The sequence below is a fragment of the Heterodontus francisci genome, chromosome 4 (assembly GCF_036365525.1).
Source record: "Heterodontus francisci isolate sHetFra1 chromosome 4, sHetFra1.hap1, whole genome shotgun sequence".
Taxonomy (NCBI): Eukaryota; Metazoa; Chordata; class Chondrichthyes; order Heterodontiformes; family Heterodontidae; genus Heterodontus; species Heterodontus francisci.
Genome location: NC_090374.1, coordinates 56927672 through 56955080, shown reverse-complemented (window position 1 = coordinate 56955080; position 27409 = coordinate 56927672). Strand labels below are relative to the sequence as shown.

Genomic DNA, 27409 nt, shown 5'->3' with positions numbered 1-27409 from the left:
ATCTTGGCCTCAACTCCACTTCCCCTATAGATCAAAAATTTGTCTCTCTCAGCCTTGAATATATTCAGTAACTCTGCCTCCAAAGTTTTTTGGGATAGAGAATTCCAAAGATTCACAACCCTCGGAGAGAAGAAATTCCTCCTCATTTCCATCTTAAATGGGTGACCCCTTATTCTGAAACTATGGCCCTTATAGTTCTAGGTTCCCCCACAAGCAGAAACATCCTCTCAGCATCTACCCTGTCAAGACCCCTCCGAATCTTATATGTTTCAATATCACTTTTCATTCTTCTAATCTCCAATCAGTAAATGCCCAAACCTCCCCTCATAATATAATCCCTTCATCCCAGGAATAAACCTAGTGAACCTTCTCTGAACTGCCTCCAATGCAAGTATATCCCTCCTTAAATAAGGAGACCAAAACTGTACACAGTGACAATATTCTAAACAGATGAAATTCCCCTCCACTCTTTTCACATCAAGGACAGCTCATACTAGGTAAAATCCCTCTTAACAGGAATTCTTCAGTTCCTCACCTCAGTGCTATAATTTGTGGTCATAGTCAACAAGTGATTGGAATGTGGAAGAGCAGAGGAATTATAGAATCATACAGCACAGGAGATCATTTGACCCATCATGCCTGTACTGGCTCTTTGAAAGAGGTATCCAATTAGCTCCACTCCCCTGTACTTTCGCAATAACCCTGCAATTTATTCTTGTTCAAGTACTTAAACATTCAAGCCTGGCATTTTCACTAGGTGGCACTTTTTTCAGTGCAATTCACCCAAAATCAGCCAAACCAGCACAAAAGACCACAGAATTTCAAGTGCAAAATTACATCCTGCGTGAATCGAGTCTCTGAAATCTTTTGCGCTAATTTATAAAACATTGTGCTAGAAGCTGGCCCTGCACACAAAACTGACCATGCACCTTAATCCAATTAATCACCATTGACAGTTTTAGCAAACTGCACCCCTGCGCGGGTCTTCCAAGTGGTTCTTAAAATTAAGCTGTTCTTTTAGGTGCAAGGACATTAACAGGCATGTTTTGAAAGTTTTTTTTAAATTTAAGAAACTGACTACTGTACAACTAGATAACTACCAAATGGTTCCGTATAGTTTTATCAAAAATGCTTATTTTATGTGATAAACCCATTTTCAGCTGTATTACTAAAACCGCACCAGGTAAAAATATTCCATGGTAAATTTAAAAGCATTCTTTTTCCAAATTACATTCCAAAACACTGCCTAATCATGGCAGATTTTATGTTCACTGAAATGCAAATGTATGAGCAGAATCTAGAAGGGGGATTAGAAGTTCTCAAAACTTTTCTATTTTGGGCAAAATTTCCGCCCAGACCACCAACTGCATCCAAAGCAGAAACTCCAGGGAACAGTGCAGGAGAAACTACAAGTTTGCAGCATCATACCAGCCACTGTGCTCTAGAGCACTTATTTAAGAAAATCATTTTGGATGAACATCGGAAGTTCAAAAAAATTACAGAAGTGAAGACGATAGCCAGCATAAAGCTCTGTGGCACATAGGTCTGTGCTCATCAGCTGTTTTGCTTTTTAACCGCTGTACAGATGAAAGGCACAAGACAATGCAATCTCAACCACATCCAGCTGCACTGCATTAGCTTTCAGCGGTAGCTTGTTTAATACTGTTGGCTGGTATACATGTATGGAGCATAAGCCTGCTGTCCTCCAAATTCCATACATACTTGCTGGTAAATGGATAGCAAATAGGTGGGAATCTTGTCCAATTTTCCTATTCCCTTACCAGAAACAGGCTAAAATATAAATGTCCCACAATCATCCTGATCAAGAGTAATTAACACAGGAAAAGTAGCAAAACACAAGTGGACTTGTGCACAGCCATTGGTTTTATATCTCAAATCATATTTTGTTTGCTTATCCCATTAAAATGTCTCAAGTTGACCATTTCCTCCACATAGAAAATTACAAGCTGAGATTGTGTTCTTTGCAGGTTTCTAGCCTAAATACAAGGCCTTTGTCACTTTACCTTCACTAAGATGTTTCCCTAGTTAGGGAGTCTACAACCAGAGGAGACAATTTCAAAATAAGGGGGAAGCCACTTAGGACACAGGTGAAGAGAAATTTCTTTACTCAGAGGGTTGTGAATCTTTGGAATTCTCTACCCCAGAGGGCTGTGGAATCTCAGTCACTGAGTATGTTAAAAGCAGAGATTGACAGATTTCTAAATACAAATGACATAAGGGGATATGGGAAAAAAGCATTGAAGTGGATTATCAGCCATGATCATATTGAATGGCGGGGCAGGCTCGATGGGCTGAATGGCAGACTCCTGCTCCTATGCACCAATGGGGTTTTCATAAGGATCTTTCATAAATTGTAATCTGCTGTTGGATTGGTGCTATGCCAGTTCTAGTGTTAGCTGTTGAACAGCTCAGAACCTATTGCAGATTTTGTTGCCATTATGCTTGAACATTGTAATTTTATTTATCAATTGTCTCCCCTTTTCTCCCCTCCTGAAGGCACCACTCTGAAAGGTTCAATCACCAGGTATCACTACATCACCCAATTAGGGATTCTGCATGAATCAAGCCTAATTAAGTTACTGCTGGCACCCTATTAGATCAAAAGAGATCTTAGTTCATCCTGATCTCCTGATGTCCACACATGGGCATTTTAACAAGCATCAGTCATCAGGACCAAGAACCAAGGGAGTTATTCCCCTCTCTACCATAAGGATGTTGATGCCCCAAATGCTTCTTTAGCGGAGATCATATAACTTAGCACAAAGCTGGAGTTGAAATTTGGATTGGGTGGTATGGTTCAGTTATACACTGCCTTTATTAACTCGATTCGGAAACTTACTGCATCATCATCATTTATACGTGACAAGTGACACAAATAGGTTCATGAGTCAACCATTAATACAATGCATGAAAGCTGGGTTATACTATAATTCTTTATTGTATACCAACTTTGTGCACATATATCTCTTGAGAAGAAGCTAGGGTACCCAGTATAAGAAGCCAGAAGAAGTTGAAAAACACACCTAGGGGCTATTGAACCCTTAGGGAGTTCAGTTGCAAGCTGTGAGGAGGATATATCTACAGCATTACTTTTAATATCCTATCAGTACCAAGCCTATGACTGAGGTGGAATCACCAGAAACAGGGGTGTAATTCAAATCAAGGACACCGAGACAGGGAAACCAGTTAGTTAAACATGCTTATTGCTTTTTATTTAAATTTCCTGAGGCTACTCCCAGAGCACTTCAGTAGAGCTTTCTCCTCATTTTCACCATTTCCAAGGCTTTTTAAAAAAAAACAAAGCCATGGTTGGGATGGAGAGGGGGGCTTTGAAGATGTTATTTTTCCCTCCCTTACAAAGTGATTTTCCCTGTAGAAGGAAGCAAGCTATTCAATGCAATAAATGCATTCTTGTAACTAATAGATAACTATGTTTCATGTTCTGGAGAGATAATAAAATGAGGCCAGGTTTATAACCACTTAAGTCGCTTACCTTTCTGTATGGTGCTATAGCAGACAACACAAACACGAGCTTCCTTGTTTTCCAAATACTGCAGTTTACACTTCTGATTACAACAGGCAGCACAGAAAACCTAGAAAATTGACTGTATCAGCACCATTGTGAAAACAAGTAGCACAGCAAAAGCAAAGAATCACATTTGTTGTTTATTTTGCATGTCTTAAGAGTGCCAAACAAGAATGGTAGATTCCAATACAGGAAACTCAATTACTACCTTCAATGCAATTTTTCAATTTCAGATTATAATAAAACGCGCATTCAGGAAGCCATTCAAGTGGAGGGAGAAAAAAGGAATGTAGTGGTAGTAAGGGACAGTATAGTTAGGGGGATTGACACTGTTCTCTGCAGCAAAGAGCAAGAGCCCAGACGGCTGTGTTGCCAGGGTTCAGGACATCTGCTCAGGGCTGGAGAGGAACTTACAGTGGGAGGGGGAGGATCCAGTCATCGTGGTCCATGTAGGTACCAATAACATAGGCAGGACAAGAGGTGCTGCATATGAGGAATTAACCACTAAATTAACAGAACCTCAAAGGTAATAATCTCTGGATTATTAGTTGAGCCACGTGCAAATTGGCATAGGGCAAATAAGATTAGAGAAATTAATGTGTGGCTCAAAGACTGGTGTGGTAGAAGTGGGTTCCAGTTTGTGGGGCACTGGCACCAGTACTGGGGAAAGTGGTGGCTATACCATTGGGACAGTCTGCATCTGAACCCTGCTGGGGCCAGTGTTCCAGCAAGCCACGTAACTAGGAAAGTGGAGAGGGTTTTAAACTGAATAGTGGGGGCAAGGGATCAAGTTTTAGAAGGTACGGTAAATCAAGGAGTAGAGACAAGGCAAAAGAGGAAGGTATTAAAATGGGAAATGATAAACAGGCTATGACAGGAAGGGACAGAGCATTCAAATATAAGAGTAAATCAACAGATAATGTTAGAGGTTGCAAAAATAATAAAAGCGCAAAACTAAAAGCTCTGTATCTGAATGCACGTAACATTCAAAACAAAACAGATGAACTGAGAGCGCAAATAGGAATAAATAAGTATGATCTGATAGTTATTATAGAGACATAGCTGCAGGATGACATAGATTGGGACCTAAATATTGAAGGGTATATGGCATTTATGAAGGACAGGAAGCGAGGAAAAGGTGGAGGGGTGGCTCTGTTAATTAATGATGGTATTAGCGCAATAGAGATGAATGACCCAAGTTCAGGAAACCAGAATGTAGCAGCAGTTTGGGTAGAGATGAGAAATCATAAAGGCAAAAAGTCATTTGTGCGAGTGGTGTACAGGCCACCTAACATTAACCACACTGTAGGACGGGGGTATAAAGGAAGAAATAATGGCAGCTTGTCAGAAAAGTACAGCGATAATGATGGGGGATTTTAACCTACATATAGACTGGAAAAATTAGATGGGCAGAGGTAGCCTAGATGACGAGTACATAGAATGTTTTTGGGATATTTTCTTGGAACAGTAAGTCCTGGAGCCAACCAGAGAACAGGCTACACTAGACCTGATATTGTGCAACAAGATAGGATTAATTACTGACCTCATAGTTAAGGTACCCCTAGGGAGCAGCGATCATAATATATTTGAATTTAACATTCAGTTTGAGGGAGAGAAGAGTGGGTCCAAGACCAGTATTTCAAACTTAAATAAGGGCAATTATGAAGGCATGAAAGCAGAGCTAGCTAAAGTAAACTGGCAAATTAAGTTAAGGGATAGGTCAATAGAGATGCAGTGGCAGACATATAAGGGGATATTTCAGAAAACACAGCATAGATATATTCCAATGAGAAAGAAAAATTCCAAGGGGGTGGGGGGGTGGTGCCATCCATGGTTAACTAAAACAGTTAAAGATAGTATCAAACTTAAAGAAAACGTATATAATTGTGCAAACATGGGTAGCAGGTCAGAAGATTGGACAGAATATAAAAAACAGCAAAGGATGACTAAAAGATTGATAAGGAAGGTAAAATTAGAATATGAGAGAAAGCTAGCTAGAAATATAAAGATGGCTAGTAAGAGTTTCTATAGATATTTTAAAAAGAAAAGAGTTAACAAAGTGAACGTTGGTCCTATAGAAAGTGAGTCTGGGGAATTAATAATGGATAATAAGGAGATGGCAGATGAACTGAACAGGTATTTTGCATCGGTCTTCACTATTGAGGATACAAGTAACATTCCAGAATTAGCTGTAGTCAGGAAATGGAAGGGAGGGAGGAACTCAAGAAAATTACAATCACCAGGCAAATGGTACTGAACAAATTGTTGGAGCTACAGGCTGACAAGTCCCTGGTACTGATGGACTTCATCCACGAATGTTAAAAGAAGTGGCGAGTGAGATAGTTGATATGTTAGTTTTAATTTTCCAAAATACCCTAGATTTGGGGAAGGTTCCGCTAGACTGGAAAATAGTGAATGTAACTGCTTTATTCAAAAAGGGAAGGAGACAGAAAGCAGGAAACTACTGGCCAATTAGCTTAACATCTTTCTTAGGGAAAATGTTAGAAGCTATTCTGAAAGACCTTATAGCAGCGCACTTTAAAAAAAATTGATGATAATCAGGCAGAGTCAACATGGTTTTGTGAAAGAGAAATCATGTTTAACCAATTAATTGGAGTTCTTTGAGGGAGTTAAATGTAATGTGGATGAAGGTGGATGTATTGTACTTAAATTTCCAGAAGGCATTTGATAAGGTGCCGCATCATAGGTTATTGCAAAACATAAACGCTCATGGTGCAGGGGATAACATACTGGCATGAATAGAAGATTGGCTAGCTAACAGGAAACAGTAAGCACAAATGGGTCATTTTCTGGTTGGCAAGATGTAATGAGTGGTGTGCCACAGGTATCTGTGCTGGGGCCTCAACTTTTTACAATTTATATAAATAACTTAGATGAAGGGACTGAAGGTACGGTTGTTAAATTTGCTGATGACACAAAGACAGGTAGCAACGCTGGTTGTGAGGAGGACATAAGGAGGCTACAAAGGGATACAGATAGGTTAAGTGAGTGGGCAGAAATCTGGCAGATGGGGTATAATGTGGTAAAATGCAGTAAAATGCGAAGTTGTCCATTTTGGCAGGAAGAATAACAAAGAAGCATAGCACCTAAATGGTGAGAGATCGCAGAGCTCGGAGATGTAGAAGAATCTGGACGTCCTAGTGTATGATTTGCAAAATGTTAGTACGCAGGTACAGCACGTAATTAGGAAAGCTAATAGATTATAGTTTATCGCGAGGGGAATTGAATACAAAAGTAGGGAGGTTATGCTTCAGCTATACAGGGCATAGGTGAGACCACATCTGGAGTACTGTGCGCAGTACTGGTCTCCTTATAACGCAAGCAAATGGACCGCTGGGTGGAACACTACCGAGAACTGTACTCCAGGCAAAATGTTGTCACTGAGACCGCCCTCAATGCAGCCCAGTCTCTCCCAGCCATGGATGAGCTGGACGTACAGCCAACAAAATCGGAACTCAGTGATGCCATTGATTCTCTAGCCAGTGGAAATAATCAAGAGTACCAAGCCTGCTATACTTTCAGCACTGTACGAACTGCTTTGCCTGTGCTGGGACGAGGAAGCAGTACCTCAGGACATGCGCGATGCCAATATCACCCTCTATAAGAACAAGGGTGACCGCGGTGACTGCAACAACTACTGTGGAATCTCCCTGCTCAGCATAGTGGGGGAAGTCTTCGCTCGAGTCGCTTTAAACAGGCTCCAGAAGCTGGCTGAGCGTGTCTACCCTGAGGCACAGTGTGGCTTTCGAACAGAGAGATCCACCATTGATATGCCGTTCTCCCTTCGCCAGCTACAGGAGAAATGCCGTGAACAACAGATGCCCCTCTACGTTGCTTTCATAGATCTCACCAAAGCCTTTGACCTCGTCGGCAGACGTGGTCTCTTCAGACTACTAGAAAAGATTGGATGCCCACCAAAGCTACTAAGTATCATCACCTCATTCCATGACAATATGAAAGGCACAATTCAGCATAGCGGTGCCTCATCAGACCCCTTTCCAATCCTGATGGTGTGAAACAGGGCTGTGTTCTCGCACCTACACTGTTTCAGGCGTTCAAGTCTTCAGAAGAAGGAATTTTCCTCCACACAAGATCAGGGGGCAGGTTGTTCAACCTTGCCCGTCTAAGAGCAAAGACCAAAGTACGGAAAGTCCTCATCAGGGAACTCCTCTCTGCTGACAATGCTGCATTAACAGCTCACACTGAAGAGTGTCTGCAGAGACTCATCGACAGGATTGCGGCTGCCTGCACCGAATTTGGCCTAACCATCAGTCTCAAGAAAACGAACATCATGGGACAGGATGTCAGCAATGCCCCCTCCATAAATATTGGCGACCACACTCTGGAAGTGGTTCAAGAGTTCACCTACCGAGGCTCAACTATCACCAGTAACCTGTCTCTCAATGCAGAATTCAACAAGTGCATGGGAAAGGCTTCCTCTGCTATGTCCAGACTGGCCAAGGGAGTGTGGGAAAATGGCGCACTGACACAGAACACAAAAGTCTGAGTGCTTCAAGCCTGTGTCCTCAGTACCTTGCTCTACAGCAGCGAGGCCTGGACAACATACACCAGCCAAGAGTGACGTCTCAATTCATTCCATCTTCACTGCCTCCGGAGAATCCTTGGCATCAGGTGGCAAGACCGTATCTCCAACACAGAAGTCCTCGAGGCGGCCAACATCCCCAGCATATATACCCTACTAAGGCAGCGGCGCCTGAGATGGCTTGGCCATGTGAGCTGCATGGAAGATGGCAGGATCCCCAAGGACACATTGTACAGCGAGCTCGTCACTGGTATCAGACCCACCGGCCGTCCTTGTCTCCGCTTTAAAGACGTCTGCAAATGCGACATGAAGTCCTGTGACATTGATCACAAGTCGTGGGAGTCAGTTGCCAGCGATCGCCAGAGCTGGCGGGCAACCATAAAGGCGGGGCTGAAGCGTGGCGAGTCGAAGAGTCTTAGCAGTTGGCAGGAAAAAAGACAGAAGCACAAGGAGAGAGCCAACTGTGTAACAGCCCCGACAACCAATTTTATCTGCAGCACCTGTGGAAGAGCCTGTCACTCTAGAATTGGCCTTTATAGCCACTCCAGGCGCTGCTTCACAAACCACTGACCACCTCCAGGAGCTTACCCATTGTCTCTCGAGACAAGGAGGCCAAAGAAGATTTAAGGAAGGATGTAAATGAGTTGGAAGCAGTTCCAAGAAGGTTGACTAGACTGATACCTGGAATGGGCGGGCCATCTTATGAGGAAAGACTGGACAGGCGAGGCTTGTATCCTCTGGAATTTAGAAGAGTAAGAGGCGACTTGATTGAAACATACAAGATCCTGAGGTGTCTTGACAGGGTGGATGTGGAAAGAATGTTTGCCCTTGTGGGAGAATCTAGAACCAGGGGTCATTGTTTTAAAATAAAGGGTCGCCCATTTAAGATGAGAAATTTTTTCTCTCGGAGGGTCGTGAGTCTTTGGAACTCTGTTCCTCAGAAGGCGGCGGAAACAGAGTCTGTGAATATGTTTAAGGCAGAGGTAGATAGATCCTGGACAAGCAAGGGGGTGAAAGGTATTCGGGGGTAGGCGGTAATGTGGAGAAATCAGTTCAGCCATGAACTTAATGAATGGAGGAGCAGGCCCGAGAGGCCACATGGCCTACTCCTGCTCCCAATTCGTATGTTTGTATCTAAGTGGGAGTGTGAAGACAAAATGTTTTGCAAAAAGACTCTTACAGTTTCACAATCTCTTTCATTGGTTATATAAGAAATAGAAATAGCTGAAAGCTATTTCACAGGAGCACGGACCTGAGTTGAGGCAGCAAGAGCAGAGCTGCAAGTAGCATAAGTAGATCAGGAGAGAAGGCTCAGGACAGAACGACGACCTCAGCGGGGGCGGGCAGCAGTATATATTCAATGAATCAAAAACAGAAAAAAAAAATCAAGGAGTGAAGTCACAATACAGCAGGTTGGCATTACTATTTGTTTTTTCTATTGAAGGCAATGGGTTGAACTAAGAAATTTAATTAGCAGTCTAATAAAGAGGCATGACAGGGCACCTCAGTCCCATCAACTGCACATCACGTGCCATGTGAAAACTCCAAGACGCTTCTCACGTCCTGGATAACCACAGATGCAGGAAGTGTCATCAGCTGGACGAGCTCGAGCTCTGGACGACGGATCTTAGCTGCAGTTGATGTCACTGCATTGCATCCGTGAGACTGAAAGCTACGTGGATAGCACACCCCACAGCTTGAGTGTGTGCAGGCAGAGAGGGGATGGGTGACTGCCAAACAGACAAGGAGGACCCAACAGGTACGGCAGGAGTTTCCTGAGTGCATCTTGCTCTCTAACCAGTATGCAATTTTGAATATTGGTGAGAGCGATGGTTTCTCTGGCGAGTAAAGCCAGAGTCAAGGCCTTAGCATCATAGGCAGCACAGCTGTACAGGGGCGGATGGGGAGAGAAAAGGAAGCTTAGGAAATTGATAGGGATTCAATAATTGGGGAAACAGACAGGTGCAGCTACAGATGTGACTCCACGATGGTATGTTGCCTCCCTGGTGCCATGATCAAGGATGCCACTGATCAGTTACAGTACTTTGAGCAGGGCGGGGTTCAGGGGGAACAGCCAGGTCATGGTCCATATTGGCATCAACATAGGGAGAAAAGAGGGATGAGGTCCTGAAGGCAGACTTCAGGGAGCTAGGAAAGAAATTAAAAAGCATGAGCACAAAGGCAGTAATCTCCTGATTACTCCCAGTGTCACACACTAGCGAGTACAGAAATAGGCAGGTAATGCAGATGGATGCGTAGCTGCAACGGTGGTGCAGGAGGGAAGGCTTTAGATTCCTGGGGTATTGGGGCCAATTCTGGGAGAGGTGGGACTTGTATGAAGCGGACAAGTTGCACCTCAATAGGACCGGTACCAATAACATGGTGGAGAGGTTTACTAATGCTGTAGGAGAAGGTTTAAACTAACTTGGCACGGGGATGGGAACCTGAGTGCATATTCAGAAGGGAGAGAAGCAAAGCTAGAAATGGAAGACAGGAAATTAATAAATGAGTATGGAAGGCAGAGGAAACAAAGGCTAGTAAATAGGTATAGTCATTCAATAATAGTATGTACTTCAATGCAAGGCATTTAGTGAAGGCGGCAGATGAGCTGAGGGCACAGATGGATATGTGGATGTATATCATGGCTATTAATGAAAAATGGCTTGAAGAAGGGCAAGAATGGCAGCTCAACATTACTAGTTACAGGATTCTCAGACGGTGGGGTGGGGGGGGGCGGGGGTGGTGTTGGTCGCAATATTGGTGAAAGAAACAATCACAGCTGTGAGGAGGGATGATATGTTAGAAGGATCATCAAATGGGGCCATATGGGTTGAACTGAGGGAAAACAGGGGGTAATCACATTGCTGGGAGTAGACTATAGACCCCCAACAGCCAAAGGGAGATAGCAGAGAAAATTACTAAGTAGTTCAGAAACAACAGGGTAGTAATAGTAGGGGGTTTCAACTACCCTCTAGCCTAATATTAACTGGGATAAAAATCAGTGTAAAAGGTATAGAAGGTACAAAATTCTTAAAATGTATTTTTGCCAGTGCATAGCTGAGTACGTAACCAGGGACAATTCTGGACTTAGTTTTAGGGAATGAAGTTGGGCAGGTGGAAAGGGTATTAGTGAGAGCGCATTTTGGTGCGGTGATCCTAATTCAGTTGTTTTAGCATAGTTATGGAAAAGGACAACAGACCAGTAGAAGTAGTTTTAGTTGGGCAAAGGCCAATTCTACTAAGTTTAAATATGATTTGGTAAGAGTGGACTGGAAGGTAAATCAATGTCAGAGTAATGGGAGGCATTCAAGGAAGAGATGGTGAGGGTTCAGAACAAATATGTTCCCAAGAAAAAGGGCGGGACTCCCAAGTCTAGACACCAACCACCCGCCACCCCCGCGCAACCCCCAGGATGACAAAGAGCATATAGAGTAGGAAAGGCTAAAAAAAAAGAGCTAAGGTTTTATACTGAGAGCTCAATATTGCAGAAAGCCAAGAGTATAGAAAGGACAATGGTGAAATTAAAAAGGAAATTGCGAAAGCAAAGAGGGGGCATAAAAAAACTGTTGGCAAGTAAAACAAGAATGACCCAAAGTGTTTGATAAATACATGAACAAGAGAATAACTAAGGAATGTGTAGGGACTATTAGAGACAAAAAAGGTAACCTGTGTGCGGAGGCACAAGACGTGGGCATGGTTCTTAATGAATACTTTGCGTCTATCTTAACAAAAGAGGATGATAATGCATTCACTGAAGTTATAAAGGAGACAGATATATTGGAGGGGACAAGTGAGTTTAGCTCTTTTACAGTAGATAAATCACCAGACTTGGATGAAATGTATTCCAGGCTGCTAAGAAAAGCAAGGGAGGAAAGAGAAAAGGTTCGGACCATTATCCAATCCTCTCTGGCTACAGATGCTGTGCCGGAGGATTGGAGGACTGCTAACATCATACAATTGTCTGAAAAGAGTGTAGGGGCGAGACCATGTAACTACAGGCCAGTCAGCCAAACCTTGGTGGTGAGAAAATTATTGGAAAAATTCTGAGGGACAGTATAAATCAATATTTAGAAAGGCACAGATTTATCAAGGGCAGTCAGCATGGATTTGTTGAAGGAGGGTCGTGTCTGACTAACTTGATTGAATGTTTTGAGGAGGTAACAAGGAAGTTCAATAAGGGTAGCCAGGTCGATGGAGTCTTCGTGGATTTTAGCAAGTCCCATGGTCAGAAAGGTCAGAGCCCATGGAATTCAAGGGAAAGTTGGATCCAAAATTAGTTCAGTGGCAAGTAGCAGAGGGTAATGATCGATGAGTGTTTTTGTGACTAGAAGGCTGTTTCCAGTGGGGATCTGCAGGGCTCTGCCTTGGGCGCTATAGCATTGGAAGGACGAATGAGAAAGGACAGAGACTGCTGGAGCTGTGCACCTATCACAACCTCTGCATCACCAACTCGTTCTTTCATACTAAACCCCGCCACCAGGTTTCATGGAGACACCCAAGATCACGTTGTTGGCACCAGCAGGGCCTCATCGTCACAAGGCAAGCCTCTATAAACGGTGTCCAAATCACACGCAGCTTCCAGTGTGGACTGCGACACCGACCACTCCCTGGCATGCAGCGAAGCTACAACACTCCAAGCAGAAGGGCTGCCCGCGCATCAAAACTAACAGAATTTCTTATCCATAGCGGTTACATAAGTTTCTAAATTCACTTGAAAAAGCCCTTCAAAACACTCCTGCAGGGAATGCAGAGACGAAGTGGGCCCGCATCAGAGACGCCATCTATGACGCAGCAATGATCACCTTTGGCAAACGTGAGAAGCAGAATGCAGACTGGTTTCAATCTCACTTTGAGAGCTGGAACCTGCCATAACCGCTAAGCGCACTGCACTGTTGAACTACAAGAAAGCCCCCAGCGAGGTAACATCTGTAGCACTTAAAGTAGCCAGAAGCACTGCACAAACAGCCAGGCGCTGTGCAAATGACTACTGGCGACACTTATGCAGTCGTATTCAGCTGGCCTCAGACACCGGAAACATCAGAGGAATGTATGATGGCATTAAGAGAGCTTTCGGGCCAACCATCAAGAAGATCGCCCCCCCCCCCGCCCAAAAGTCTAAATCAGGGGCAACGATCACTGACCAATGCAAGCAAATGGACCACTGGGTGGAGAACTACCGAGAACTGTACTCCAGGGAGAATGTTGTCACTGATACCGCCCTCCATGCAGCCTAGTCTCTGCCACTCATGGATGAGCTGGACGAACAGCCAATAAAATCGGAACTCAGCGATGCCATTGATTCTCTAGCCAGTGGAAAAGCCCCTGGAAAGGACGGCATTACCCCTGAAATAATCAAGAGTGCCAAGCCTGCTAAACTCTCAGCACTCCATGAACTGCTTTGCCTGTGCTGGGATGAGGGAGCAGTACCACAGGATATGCGCGATGCCAATATCATCACCCTCTATAAGAACAAGGGTGACCGCGGTGACTGCAACAACTACTGTGGAATCTCCCTGCTCAGCATAGTGGGGAAAGTCTTCGCTCGAGTCATTTTAAACAGACTCCAGAAGCTGGCTGAGCGTGACTATCCTGAGGCACAGTGCAGTTTTTGAGCAGAGAGATCCACCATTGACATGCCGTTCCCCCTTCGCCAGCTACAGGAGAAATGCCAAGAACAACAGATGCCCCTCTACGTTGCTTTCATAGATCTCACCAAAGCCTTTGACCTCATCAGCAGACATGGTCTCTTCAGACTACTAGCAAAGATCGGATGTCCACCAAAGCTACTAAATATCATCACCTCATTCCATGACAATATGAAAGGCACAATTCAGCATAGCGGTGCCTCATCAGAGCCCTTTCCTATCCTGAGTGGCGTGAAACAGGGCTGTGTTCTCGCACCTACACTGTTTGGGATCGTCTTCTCCCTGCTGCTGTTACATGCGTTCAAGTCTTCAGAAGAAGGAATTTTCCTCCACACAAGATCAGGTGGCAGGTTGTTCAACCTTGCCCGTCTAAGAGCGAAGACCAAAGTACGGAAAGTCCTCATCAGGGAACTCCTCTTTGCATTAACATGTCATACTGAAGAGTTTCTGCAGAGACTCAGACAGGATTGCGGCTGCCTGCAACGAATTTGGCCTAACCATCAGCCTCAAGAAAACGAACATCATGGGACAAGACGTCAGAAATGCTCCATCCATCAATATCAGCAACCACGCTCTGGAAGTGTTCACCTACCTAGGCTCAACTATCACCAATAACCTCTCTCTCGATGCAGAAATCAACAAGCGTATGGGAAAGGCGTCCGCTGCTATGTTCAAACTGGCCGAGAGGGTGTGGGAAAATGGCGCACTGACACGGAACACAAAGGTCCGAGGGTTTCAAGCCTGTCTCCTCAGTACCGTGCTCTAGGCAGCGAGGCCTGGACAACGTATGTCAGTCAAGAGCAACGTCTCAACTCATTCCATCTTCGCTGCCTCCAGAGAATCCTTGGCATCAGGTGGCAGGACCATATCTCCAACGCAGAAGTCCTCGAGGCAGCTAGCATCCCCAGCATATTCACCCTACTGAGCCAGCGGCGTTGGAGATGGCTTGGCCATGTGAGCCTCATGGAAGATGGCAGGATCCCCAAGGACGATTTGTACAGCAAGTTCATCACTGGTATCAGACCCATTGGCCGTCCATGTCTCCACTTTAAAGACGTCTGCAAACGCGACATGAAGTCCTGTGACATTGACCACAAGTCATGGGAATCAGTTGCCAGTGATCGCCAGAGCTGGAGGACAGCCATCAAGGCAGGGCTAAAGAGTGGCGAGTCGAAGAGACTTAGCAGTTGGCAGGAAAAAAGACAAAAGTGTAAGGAGAGAGCCAACTGTATAACAGCCCCGACAACCAATTTTATCTGCAGTGCCTATGGAAGTCTGTCACTCTAGAATTGGCCTTTATAGCCACTCCAGGCGCTGCTCCACAAACCACTAACCACCTCTAGGCGCTTAACCATTGTCTCTCAAGACAAGGAGGCCAAAAAGAGAGAGAGAGAAAGAGAAGCGAGTACTAGGTCCTTTATTTTTTATGGTATACATCACTGATTTAGGCTTAAATGTAGGGGGCATGATTAAGAAGTTTGCAGATGATTCCAAAATTCGCCATGAGGTTGAGTGAGGAAGAAAGCTGCAGACTGCAGGAAGGTCTGGTCAGGCAGGCAGAAAATGGCAAATGGAACTCAGTCTGAAGAAGTGTAAAGAGTGTTTGGGGAGGGTAAAAAAAAGGCAAGGGAATATACAATAAATGGTAGGATATTTAGAAGTGCAAAGAAACAGAGGACCTTGGAGTGCATGTCCACGATCCCTGAAGTTAGCAGGACAGATAGATAAGTTGGTTAAAAAGAGAGGAAGGGATAGACCAAAACTGCACATAGTACTCCAGGTGTGTTCGCACCAAAGCCCTATACAATTGAAGCCTTCTTTATTTTTGTACGCGAACTCCCTTGCAATAAAGGCAAACAATATATAAAAGCAGGAGATACTTTCATTTATCAGTTAAGGCATAGAATGAGAGCACGGTGATTATTCTAGAACAGTATAAAACACTAGTTAGACCACATCTAGAGTACTACGTACAGTCCTGTGACCACATTACAGGAAGGATGTGATCATACTTTTACAAGGACGCTGCCAGGAGTGGCGACTTTTAGCTACGAGGAAAGACTGGATAGGCTGGAGTTGTTTTCTCTGGAACAGGGGAGGCTGAGAGGATATTTAATTAAGGTGTATAAAATTCTGAGCGACCTACATAGTGTGGATAGGAAGGGCCTATTTCCATGAGCAGAGTTGTCAATAACCAGATGTGCATGTTTCAAGTCATTAGGAGGATCAGAGTGGAATTGAGTAGAGATCTTTTCACCCAAGGGGTGGTGGGGGTCTGTAACTCCCTGCCTGAAAGGGTGGTAGCAGCAGAAATGCTCATTCCATTGAACTAAATGCTTGGATATGCACTTGAAGTGCCGTAACTACAGAGCTATGGACCAAGAGCTAGAAAGAAGGATTAGGCTGGATAGCTCTTTCTTCGCTGACAGAAACACAATGGGCCGAATGACCTCCTTCAATGCTGCAATTTTTTTCATGTTTCTATGACACAACCAAATCTCATGAAACTTAAAAATATATTTCAGGAAAATCATATGGATTGAGAGAACTATCAAGTGAAAACAAATACTAGCTGGCAACCATTTTAAATCCAAGAGTTTTATTGGGAGGGATGGGCAGTAAAATTAAATAAATAGGAGTAGACTATATGGCCCCTCAAGCCTGATACAATATGATCATGGATGATCACCTGCCTCATTTCCATTCATCCCCCTCCCCATATCCCTCGATTCCCTAAGTGATCAAAAATCTAACTATCTCAGCCTTGAATATACTCAATGATAGAACATCCACAACCCTCTGGGGTACAGAATTCCAAAGATTCACAAAAGCCTTTGAGTGAAGAAATGTGTCAGCTCAGTACTAAATGATTCACCCCCTTATCCTGAGACTGTACTCCCATGTCAGAGATTCTTCGGCCTGCAGAAACAACCTCTCAGCGTCTATTCTGTCAAGCCCGTTCAGAATCTTGTACGTTTCAATGAGATCTCCTCTCATTCTTCTAAACTCCAGATAGCATAGGCCCAATTTACTCAGCCTCTCATCAGAGGACAACCCTCTCAACCCAGGAGCCGAGTTAGTGTACCTTCGCTCTACCGCCTCCAAGTATATCCTTCCTTAGAGATGGAGACCAAAACTGCACATAGTACTCTAGGTGTGTTCGCACCAAAGCCCTATACAACTGAAGACTTCCTTATTCTTGTACACTAACCCCCTTGCAATAAAGGCAAACATGCCATTTGCCTTCCTAATTGCTTGCTGTACTTAAATGCTAATTTTGTGTTCCAAGTACACGCATGTCTCTGAACAATATGTAAAGGTTTCACACCTCTTAATTATTCTGCTTTTCTATTCTTACTACCAAAGTAAATAACCTAATATGTCCTCAATTAGACTCCATCAGCTACCTTGTTGCCCACTCACTTAACCTGTCTATTTCTCTGCAGCCTTTTTTTGTGTCCTCCTCACAGATTACATTCCCACCTAGTTTTTCACCATAAGCAAACTTGGATACATTACTCTCACAAAACTGAAAACAAAGAAATTCTTGCTATTGAATAAATTGACAGTACTTACTTTTCCACATGCTCTGCAGTGATGTCTCCTTTTTGTGAAAGTAAACCTAGCTTGGCACTTTGCACAGTTTGGAGCTTCAGAATCTGGTATCCATTTTGGCTGGTTCTGTCCAAGTATAGTCGCTTCTTTGATGAACTGTTCAGTGGCACCAATACCTTCAACTGCATTTTCTACATAATCATCACGTGTGATGGAATCATATGATGGCCCAAAAACTTGTGTCTCATCTTCTGCACTAATGCCGTAATTACAAGTGGAGCTTGAAATAGATGGGCTTTGAATTGTTTCAGAGACAGCACCTTTTGTATCAATGTACACTGTACACTGATCTAAACTGTCAGCAACATCTTCAGGATTATCAGCAACTGGATCATTCAGATCTTTATTTGGTGGAATTCTTGCTTGAGAATTGAAGAGTTTGGGTCGAGCACCTCCAAAATTAATTTGATTACTAAGGGTACTGTTGGTTATTTGATCAGTGTCAGCAGAGGACACTGACTGACTGCTTTTGGTTCTGCCTGGTTTTTGAGTTATCTCAAACAGTACATCATTTACAGCAGGATTTATTGAACCATTTTCTGTTGGGGATGGAGTGCTTCCAGTATTTGACACCAGCCTCCCTTTTCCACGCTCAGCTCTTTTAGGAATGTCTTCTTCCTGAGAATCATGACTTATGCCAATAGCCACAATATCATCAGAAAGACTTAGAGAACCATCTGTCTTGAGCAAACCAGTTTGACTTGTTGTAGGCTCCGAAAAGCCATTAACTGAAGGGCCTACCACAGACTCTTCTAAACTATCATTTTGATCCATTAAGAATGCATCAAGCTCAGAATCACTAACCAATACATCACTTATATCGTATCCATCTTTATGGATGTCAGTGACAAAAGAAAACTCAGCTGTAAATTCTTTGTCAGTCGACACTGCTTCCATATCGTTTACGACATTCAGTAACTCAAGTGGTTTATCTACACTTTCTGCAAGAGTATCTGAAGACACGAAAGCTTCTTCCTTTTGCATCCATTCTGCGTTAGGATATTTTTCATTCTTTTCTTCAATCGTATCTTCACCTTCAAAACATATATGTTCCTCTGAAGAGATATCACCAATATGCTCCAGATTCTGATTGGTATCATCCGTAAGAGACAGATCTTCAGCATGTGGTTTGGAGTTCAATTTAACAGAATCTTTAATTATGCACATGGCCAAGCCACAATCTGTAGTTTTATTATATTCTTTTTGAGATGGGTTAGCCTGCGAATCCAGCTCTGGATCTACTAATTTTATTGTGGAGTCTGCTCCAGAAAGTGGATTTAGCAAAGAATCAGCAGATTTGGTAGAATTATTCTTATGACCCATCTTATTTGCATTTTTTGTTAATCCAGCATTACATGTGTATCTTACTTTTAAAAATTCCTTTTCAACCTCTAAACCAGTTTCAACATCTTCTGACTCACAGGACGAAACAGTGGTTATGTTGTTCAAATTTGCACACACAGCCAACTTTACACTGCCAGAATGCTCTAATCTTTTGTTGGTGTAATCATTGTATCCAATAGTGTCTCCATTAACAGAACTGACTTCTTTGGTTTGTTTTGAAACAACTGACAACTCTTTACTTTGTTCAGAGTGAGGTAATTTTTCAAGATACTCCTCTTCCTTTTGAGGTTCACCATCTTTGAGTTCATCAGGACTCTGGTGCTGGATTGGATATTCCTGGTTCCCTATTCCCTCATTAAAAGGTCCTGAATGCTGTGGTTCAAGCTCTCTACTATTATGAAAAGATATATTCAACTCCAACAGGCTTGTAATTCCTAAACTCCCTCCTCCTGAACATTCCAATTCTCCAATTTGAAGTGGTGGAGAGGACTGGTTAAAGTCTATCAGCAATAAACCACTGGCCTGGTTCTCAGTGGGTTTAATTTCTGGTTCATCATCAATCTCCTGACCATTTATTTCATGGGTCACACTTTCAGTGTCACTGATTAAGTCACAGATGGGTCCACTCCCTCTGTTGTGATTGAACTGCTCTGAATCGGCAGATGCTCTGCTATCAACAGTAGATAACAAGTCCAACTCCGTTAGAGTTTTTTGTGATGGTGGCAATGTTAAAGTTTCTCTAGGATCAGCATCACTTGGCAATGAACCTGACCCAAGCTGATCATCAGATGCATCAAATTTGGGTGTGTTGAATGTAGTCTGTGCAGTGGATGCAGGCAGGTCTGTTAAGTATTTGGAGTTGGAGTGAAGAGATGGGTAATCTGATGATATGGGCTTTCTTACAGCAGTCTCGCAAAAATTATTCTCATCTTTAAAAAGACAAAACCCCAAAAATTAAATTACAAAGTTATTAAGTGCAAAATTAACAGTAGGGAAACTTACAAAACTTAATAAAAGATACCACAGACTAAATAATTGAAGTGAATTATTGTGTAGATAAGAACAATGGTCAGGCTTACTCATACGAATCTAGTGTGGTATTGCTGGACAATCAGCCTCAGAATTGAATGCTTAAGGGGAAGTAAAAATTAAATTCACTTTCCATCTTTTATGCTACATTATACAAAATGACAAAAACTAGAAACGGCATAAAGTGCATCAATTAGTAAGGAGATGTTAGCTGAAAAAACACACATGGCAGGTTGCACAGAGCATTGAACAGTCTTGTCTTCTTGCTGACAGGGAAAGGTGCTGGGTTGAGGCCAAGCACTTCCTCACAAGAGACTAGGAGGAATGGGGATTAAGAAAAAGGAAGCATCCAATTTCAGCCTTCATAGACAGACAGTCATTCATCTTCACATACACTTTAGCTACCACGCACAGGGCTATTGGCAGATGCTTCCTTTAGCCTGCTCAGCTATGGCACAGCTCAGGCATGCCAGGTTGAGTGAGCTCAGTAAAGAATAAGGGAATGGAAGTAGTCAATTTGATGGTTAACAGAGTGCAAAATCAAATGAGATTAAGCAGTGAATGAGCTTTCCATTGTAATAGGTCTATATCAGGTCTGGGAGCACTTAATATACATACTGGCATAAAACATCACAAAGCTCATCCTTCAGCACAAATGTTCTTCAAATTTGTGGGCAACTTGCTGAGTGGACACAGAGGTTAGGGTGGTACAAGAAATGGCTGTCTAATAACCTTATCAAACCATAAGAAATTAATTGAATCTTATAGAAATAGCGCTCTCTCTCTTATTAAGGAAGATTCTATAGCAGGCAGCCAGGGTAGCATAGGCTTGTTATCTCTGCAAAGGACATGAATCTAGCACAGGCACTGAAACAAAACAATCCTAAAGCTGGTAAGATAGGGCTTCATATCCTCTCTAGACATGTGTCTGGCAGAAGTTTACCAACTATACCAAGCACGAGATAAGGTGAAAGGTGACATTGGGGAGGGTGGGCAGAGTGATGGGAGGGGAGGGCTTTACATTAAGTTGATGATTGGGCAACTGGAATCAAACAAGCAATTGTCATAGGGTAAACTACCAGCCCCTCAAAATAAAGTAAATAAACAGATGCCCGGGAAGGAAAGAGTCAGTTTTCTTCAGACAGAAGGCGAGCTTCCCAAAGCTTGGCTTCGGCAAAATACTTCGGCTAGCTCAAGAAGACTGAGGACCATAATGACCGAAGAGACCACCAACACCTCACCTGCCTCATCTGTCGGGGAAGACTGCCTACACTATTCTTCCCCAGAGTATGATCTGGATCCGTAATCCGTTCAACCAGTTACGGGTCGTATGTCGTTTCTATTTAGCTTAGGCATTATATTTAAATTGCTGCTTCTTAATTTACATTATATTTAAAGTGCTGCTTTTTAATAAACTACCTATGACTTTAGACCCCCCCCCCCCCCACCTTCTTTAAGCATCTGTGACTCCCAATCCTAAATCGTACGGTTGTGGCGGGGGGGGGGGGGGGAGGGGGGTGGTTGGTGAGGTAGTGTCAAAACAGATGCCAAGCACTAACATTATGAGTGAGAGGAAAGGGGAAAACTTCAGAGTTACATCTCTGGTCTGTTCTTGTACAACTCAAAGCATCAGATAAACTTAGGACCCCAAGGCAGGCTGCCCACCCTCTCAGGTGCAAGAACTGAAAGGAAAAAAAAAGGCACTGGTTCAGCCTCAGCTGGAGTACAGAATCACAGAATTGTTACAGTGCAGGAGGGAGCCATTCGACCCATCATGTCTGCAACGACACTCCTAATGAGCATTTCATCGAGTGCTGCTCCCCCATCTTCTCCCCGTAACTCTGCACATTCTTCCTTTTCATATAACTGTTTAATTCCCTTTTGAATGCTTCAATTGAACCTGCCTCCATCACACTCACAGGTAGTGCATTCCAGGAAAAAGTTTTTCCGCATGTCGCTTATGCTTCTTTTGCCAATCACTTCAAATCTTTGCCCTTTCGCTCTCAGTCCTTTCATGAGTGGGAACAGTTTCTCCCCATCTACTGTGTCCAGATCCCTCATGATTTTGAATACCTCTATCAAATCACCTCTCAGCCGTCTCTTCTCCAAGGAAAACAGACCAGCTTCTCCAATCTATCTTCAAAACTGAAGTTCCTCATCCCTGGAACCTTTCTCATGAATCTTATCTCACCCTCTCTAACGCCTTGACATCCTTCCTAAAGTGTGGCGCCCAGAACTGGACGCAATAGTCCAGCTGAGGCCAAACTAGCATCTTATACTAGTTCAACATAACCTCCTTGCTCTTGTACTCCATGCCCCTATTAATAAAATCTAGGATACTGTATGCTTTATTAACCGCTCTCTCAACCTATCCTACCACGTTCAATGACGTATGCACTTATACACCCAGGTCCCTCTGCTCCTGCACACACTTTAAAAATTATTTTAGTGTCTCTCCATGTTCTTCCTACCAAAATATATCACTTCATGTTTCTCTGCATTGCACTTCAGCCACCTGTCCTCCTACAAAATTCTAACAGGACTGGACAGGGTAGATGCAGGAAGGATGTTCCCGATGGTGGGGGAATCCAGAACCAGGGGTCACAGTCTAAGGATGCGGGGTAAACCTTTCAGGACTGAGATGAGGAGAAATTTCTTCACCCAGAGAGTGGTGAATCTATGGAATTTGCTACCACAGAAAGCAGTTGAGGCCAAAACATTGTATGTTTTCAAGAAGGAGTTAGATATAGCTCTTGGGGCGAATGGTATCAAAGGATATGGGGTGAAAGCAGGAACAGGTTACTGAGTTGGATGATCAGCCATGATCATAATGAATGGCAGAGCAGGCTCAAAGGGCCGAATGGCCTACTCCTGCTCCTATTTTCTATGTTTCTATTCCACCTACATGTCTATGTCCTTTTGAAGTTCTACACATCCTCCTCACATTCCACAATGCTTCCAAATTTCTTTTCATCTACAAATTTTGACATTGTGACCTGGACACCAAGGTCTAGGTCATTAATATATATCAGGAGGAGCAAGGGTCCCAACACTGAACCCTGGGAAACTGCACAACAAACATTCCTCCAACTCAAAAACATCCATTAACTGCTACTCTTTGTTTCCTGTCACTCAGCCAATTCTGTATCCATGTTGCTACTGTCCTGTTTATTTCACCATGAGCTATAACTTTGCTCATAAGTCTGTTACGCGGCACTGTATCAAACACCCTTTGGAAGTCCATGTACACATCAACTGCATTGCCCTCATCAACCTGCTCTGTTACCTCTTCAAAAAAACTCCAGCAAGTTAGTTAAACAATTTTCCCTTAAAAAATCCACACTGGCTTTCTTTAATTAACCTGCATTAATGTGACTATTAATTTTGTTCCAAATTATTCTTTCTTGAATTTTCCCCACTACCGAAGTTAAACTGACTGGCCTGTAGTTGCTGGGTTTATCTCTACACCTTTTTTTGAACAACAGTGTAACGTTCGCAATTCTTCAGACCTCTGGCATCACTCCAGAGTCTAAGAAAGACTGAAAAATTGTCAGTTTAGGTACAGCATTTCAGGAAAGACGTGAAGGCATTGGAGAGAGTACAGAAAAGATTCACGAGAATGGTTCCCGGGATGAGGAACTTCAGGCATGGAGATAAATTGGAGAAGTTAGGACTGTTCTCCTTGGAGAAGGCTGAGAGGAGATTTGATAGAGGTATTCAAAATTATGATGGGTCTGGACAGAGTGGATAGGGAAAAACTGTTCCCACTCGTGAAAGGATCGAGATCAAGAGGGCACAGATTTAAAGTGATTGGCAAATGAACAAAAGCAACATGAGAAAACTTTTTCATGCAGCAAGTGGTTAGGATCTAGAATGCACTGCCTGAGAGTGCGGTGGAGACAGGTTCAATCGAGGCCTTCCAAAGTGAATTAAACTGTTATCTGAAAAGGAAGAATGTGCACGGTTATGGGGAGAAGGTGGGAGAATGGCATTCGGTGAACTGCGCATTCAAGGAGACGGTGCAGACACGATGGGCCAAATAGCCTCCTCCTGCACTGTAACAATTCTGTGATTCTGTGAAAGGGAAAAAAATTAAAGATGTCTTAAAGAAAAAAATACAACCAACCTGGATTTTGCTCAAATTCATCAAGTAATTTATCCAGGTCACAAACTGCTGACTTGAAGTAGCTGTCCATTCTGGGTACTTATAACTCAAGGATTAAGCCTCTGTGCTCCTGTAAGAATGAACAGAATAGAGCTTTAAATAAAAAGGATTCTGTTCTTTTATCCGGTGATGGTTAAGGTATAAAGTCATCATAAGCTGCACTCCCTGCATAACAGTGAATACACTTGAAAAAGTACTTTATTGACTGTAAAGCATTTTGGGATGTCCTGAGGTTGCAAGATACGCTATATAAATGCAAGTCTTTGTTTTCTTTTCCACTGTATTCACGTGGTCCTCCCCAAAAGGAATGGTCAAGCACACAGATCACATTGAGACACCCACAAATAAATTTACTGATTTAACCCACAAAAACAAATATGCATGCAGGATGCTAACTCAAAAGCAATAAACAAAGCAAATTGGAAGAAACATGACAACTAGATACAATTTCTGTTCACTGCCACATCTGCCATTTAGTAAACTTTAAAACAGACCACTTAAGGAAGATAAAAATATTTAACCAAACTCCTGCCAATAATCTGTACTAATTATTTAAATGAATTTTGTCACTAAAGATTAATTTTACTGGAGAAAAATCAGTTAAACCCAAAAGGAAGCAAAAAGCTAACTTTTAAAAACATAAAGCGAAATCAATTTAAAAACTGCAACTGTTGAATAATGCATAAAATCAAGAGCTAATTTTAAATGGAATAAACTTTAAATTGCATTGCTGACAGTTGGAAAATGGAGAAAAAAAACTATCCATTCTCTCAAAGATGAAACAATGAGTGAACAAAACTAATAGCCTACATACTTGGCAGTACAACAAATGCATGAAGTACAAGCAAAATGCTTTCAATACAGTATCTGCACTTGTTAAGTGGGCAGTAGCTACTGGCTATTTTTCTTAGTGGATCGATCAGATGAAACTAGAGATATTTTTTCACAGCATTGTAACTTGTTCAATAGACAGATTGTTCAACACAAACATGAACTTGGTCATGTTATAAAGGATATAGAGGAAAATGTCTTACTGCCCCAATATAAAATCTCAAACAATTGACTGAATTTAGTATGCTTCAAAAGGCATTAGACTAAAGAACGACAATGGCAGACTCTCTTTAGTGGCTGTTACACATCATTAATTATTTCACTAAACCAAGTTGAGAGTGTTTAGGTGGAAGTTGACAGGAACTAAGGCATAGACAGAGTAAAGGCAGGAGTACTCCTAGAGTTTAACCAGCTAAAGTGGTGGAACTTAGCACACAACACAATTCTGTAAGAATATGAACTATGTTCCGATACATTTATCCATGCACATGTATCAAGTGTATTTTGAAATTTTGCTGTCATTTTTATACACCATATTTTTATACATTGTTATACATCCTAGTTATATAAACTAGCTTCTAGTTTTGTATTAGTTCTGAGATTATGTAACTTATGTCATGGTTGAAAACATTATTCACCCTTAATTTCATTTATAAGACAATACGAGATGTGCAGACCTTTCCCTGGAAACCACATGACCTCCTCAGAGCTCGGATTCAAGGAAATCATGTGGTGGTCTCAGTTTGCAGTGATAAGCAGTATTCCTCGAAACCACATGACCCTAATTCCTTTCTTATCCCTAGAGAAGAAAGGGACTCTAATAGATAGTGCTGCCCTAGGTGTCTGCCACTTAAAGAAAGCATTTGCAGCATGATCACGTGCACCTGACACCAAAAGAAAACTGGGGAGGGTCATTCAGTTAGGGGTGTAAACCTCCAAGAAGGGGTTAAAAGACTATGCCCAATCACTTTTGGCACACAGCTTTACTGAATAAAGAAAAAGAAAACACCAGTAATGAAAGGCCAGAACTAGCGTCGATCTGTGTCCAAGCGACTGGAGATTAAGGCCGTGTGTGACCTGTAAACTATCACCTGGTTAAGTATAATTTTGTTACTTAATAAATCCTCAAATTGTTGCACCAGAACTACTGTCTGCAACTGTTCTGTCTTGTCCAAGAACCCAACACTGGGGCGTTGGTTTGCAGGGTTATCAGAGGCCAAATGGCAAGAATTGCAGAGCAATGTATCGCTCCAGGTCCTATAAACGAACAAGGCTGGTCAATCATCAATAGCTCCTTCAAGTGCTGCAAGCCAACCTGGCTCAGGTATCCAATTATCAAGTGCCAGAGAGTTGATAGCTCCAATATTCTCCCTCCAGTGATGCTTCTTGACCTGCTCAGTGTTTACAACATTTTCTGTTTTTATTTTTGAATGAGATGTGCTGACTTCATTTAAGTGAAATGGCACAAAAAAATTAGTTGCCAGAACGACTGCAAATATTTGCAAGAAAAGTCCTCTGAAAAGTGCCAATAGCCAAATAAAAAGATGAAACTTTCTCAATTATACAATTGTGTGCACATATTAATTTAAAATTCTTTGCATTAACTCGAGTACTGTTGTGAGAAAACATTATCCAGTATTTGCACTGGAGCAGAGAAGACCAAGAGGAGATTTAGAAGTTTAAAATTATGAAAGGTAAACTAAGAAAAACAGTTGGGAGAGAAATGAGAGATTTCTTTATGCAGAGCACTGTTGGGAGCATGAAATGTTTTGCCGGAGGAAATGACTAATAGAAAAGACCGTTGCATATTTTAAAGGAAAACTGGAAAAGCATTTGAAGCAAAGATGATGCAGGCCGATGAAGAGAGGACAGTGGGATTAGTTTTGGATTCCTCTAGCAAGAAGCTACCACACATGATGGGCTGATTAGCTTCCTTCTACGCTGTGAACTGTTATTTTACATTTTTCTACCTTTGCAAAGGCCTGCACGTAATAGTTTGGTTTGGGGCCTCTTAGTTTAGTTTAGAGGTACAGCACTGAAACAGGCCCTTCGGCCCACCGAGTCTGTGCCGACCATCAACCACCCATTTATACTAATCCTACACTAATGCCATATTCCTACCAAACATCCCCACCTGTCCCTATATTTCCCTACCACCTACCTATACTAGTGGCAATTTATAATGGCCAATTTACCTACCAACCTGCAAGTCGTTTGGCTTGTGGGAGGAAACCGGAGCACCCGGAGAAAACCCACGCAGACATAGGGAGAACTTGCAAACTCCACAACTCTACGACTAGACAAACTGATCACTAGATACACGCAGGGCCTTGTTCAACTGCACAGGGTGCATTGTTCTAAGGCCACTTTAGTTTCTCTAATATGTAGATGTGGAAAGGAAATGGGGGGGAAAAATCAGTTAAATTAGGATATCCTTGAAATTTATGATCTAATTCTTCACTTCAAACTGTATCAGTGACTACCAAGACTTGTGTTTTTATAGTTCAAAATGCTCACTTCAAACCAATGTGTTGAGAGTGTCAAATTATACTGTGGAGTGATGTTTACAGTTCAAAAATCTGACGGTAACTTATTGAAATACTAATAATAATGATCAGAAAGTTACTACAGGACAGAAAATCTCCACTCCACCTCAAAGGTAAATTTAT

At 42.6% G+C, this 27409-nt stretch overlaps 1 protein-coding gene across 5 annotated transcripts in view; it reads right to left on the bottom strand.

Moving 5' to 3' along the window:
- LOC137369052 (zinc finger FYVE domain-containing protein 16-like) overlaps positions 1–27409 on the bottom strand; it is a 107610-nt gene that overhangs the window by 79406 nt on the left and 795 nt on the right. For all 5 annotated transcript variants that reach the window (XM_068029597.1, XM_068029600.1, XM_068029602.1 and 2 more), the window contains 3 exons: positions 23871–23979; positions 17333–19644; positions 3515–3614 (listed from right to left, as the gene is read on the bottom strand). In XM_068029597.1, the coding sequence (XP_067885698.1) occupies positions 3515–3614; positions 17333–19644; positions 23871–23940 (2482 nt within the window). In that variant the 5' untranslated portion in view covers positions 23941–23979. The remainder of the gene's footprint in view (positions 1–3514; positions 3615–17332; positions 19645–23870; positions 23980–27409) is intronic.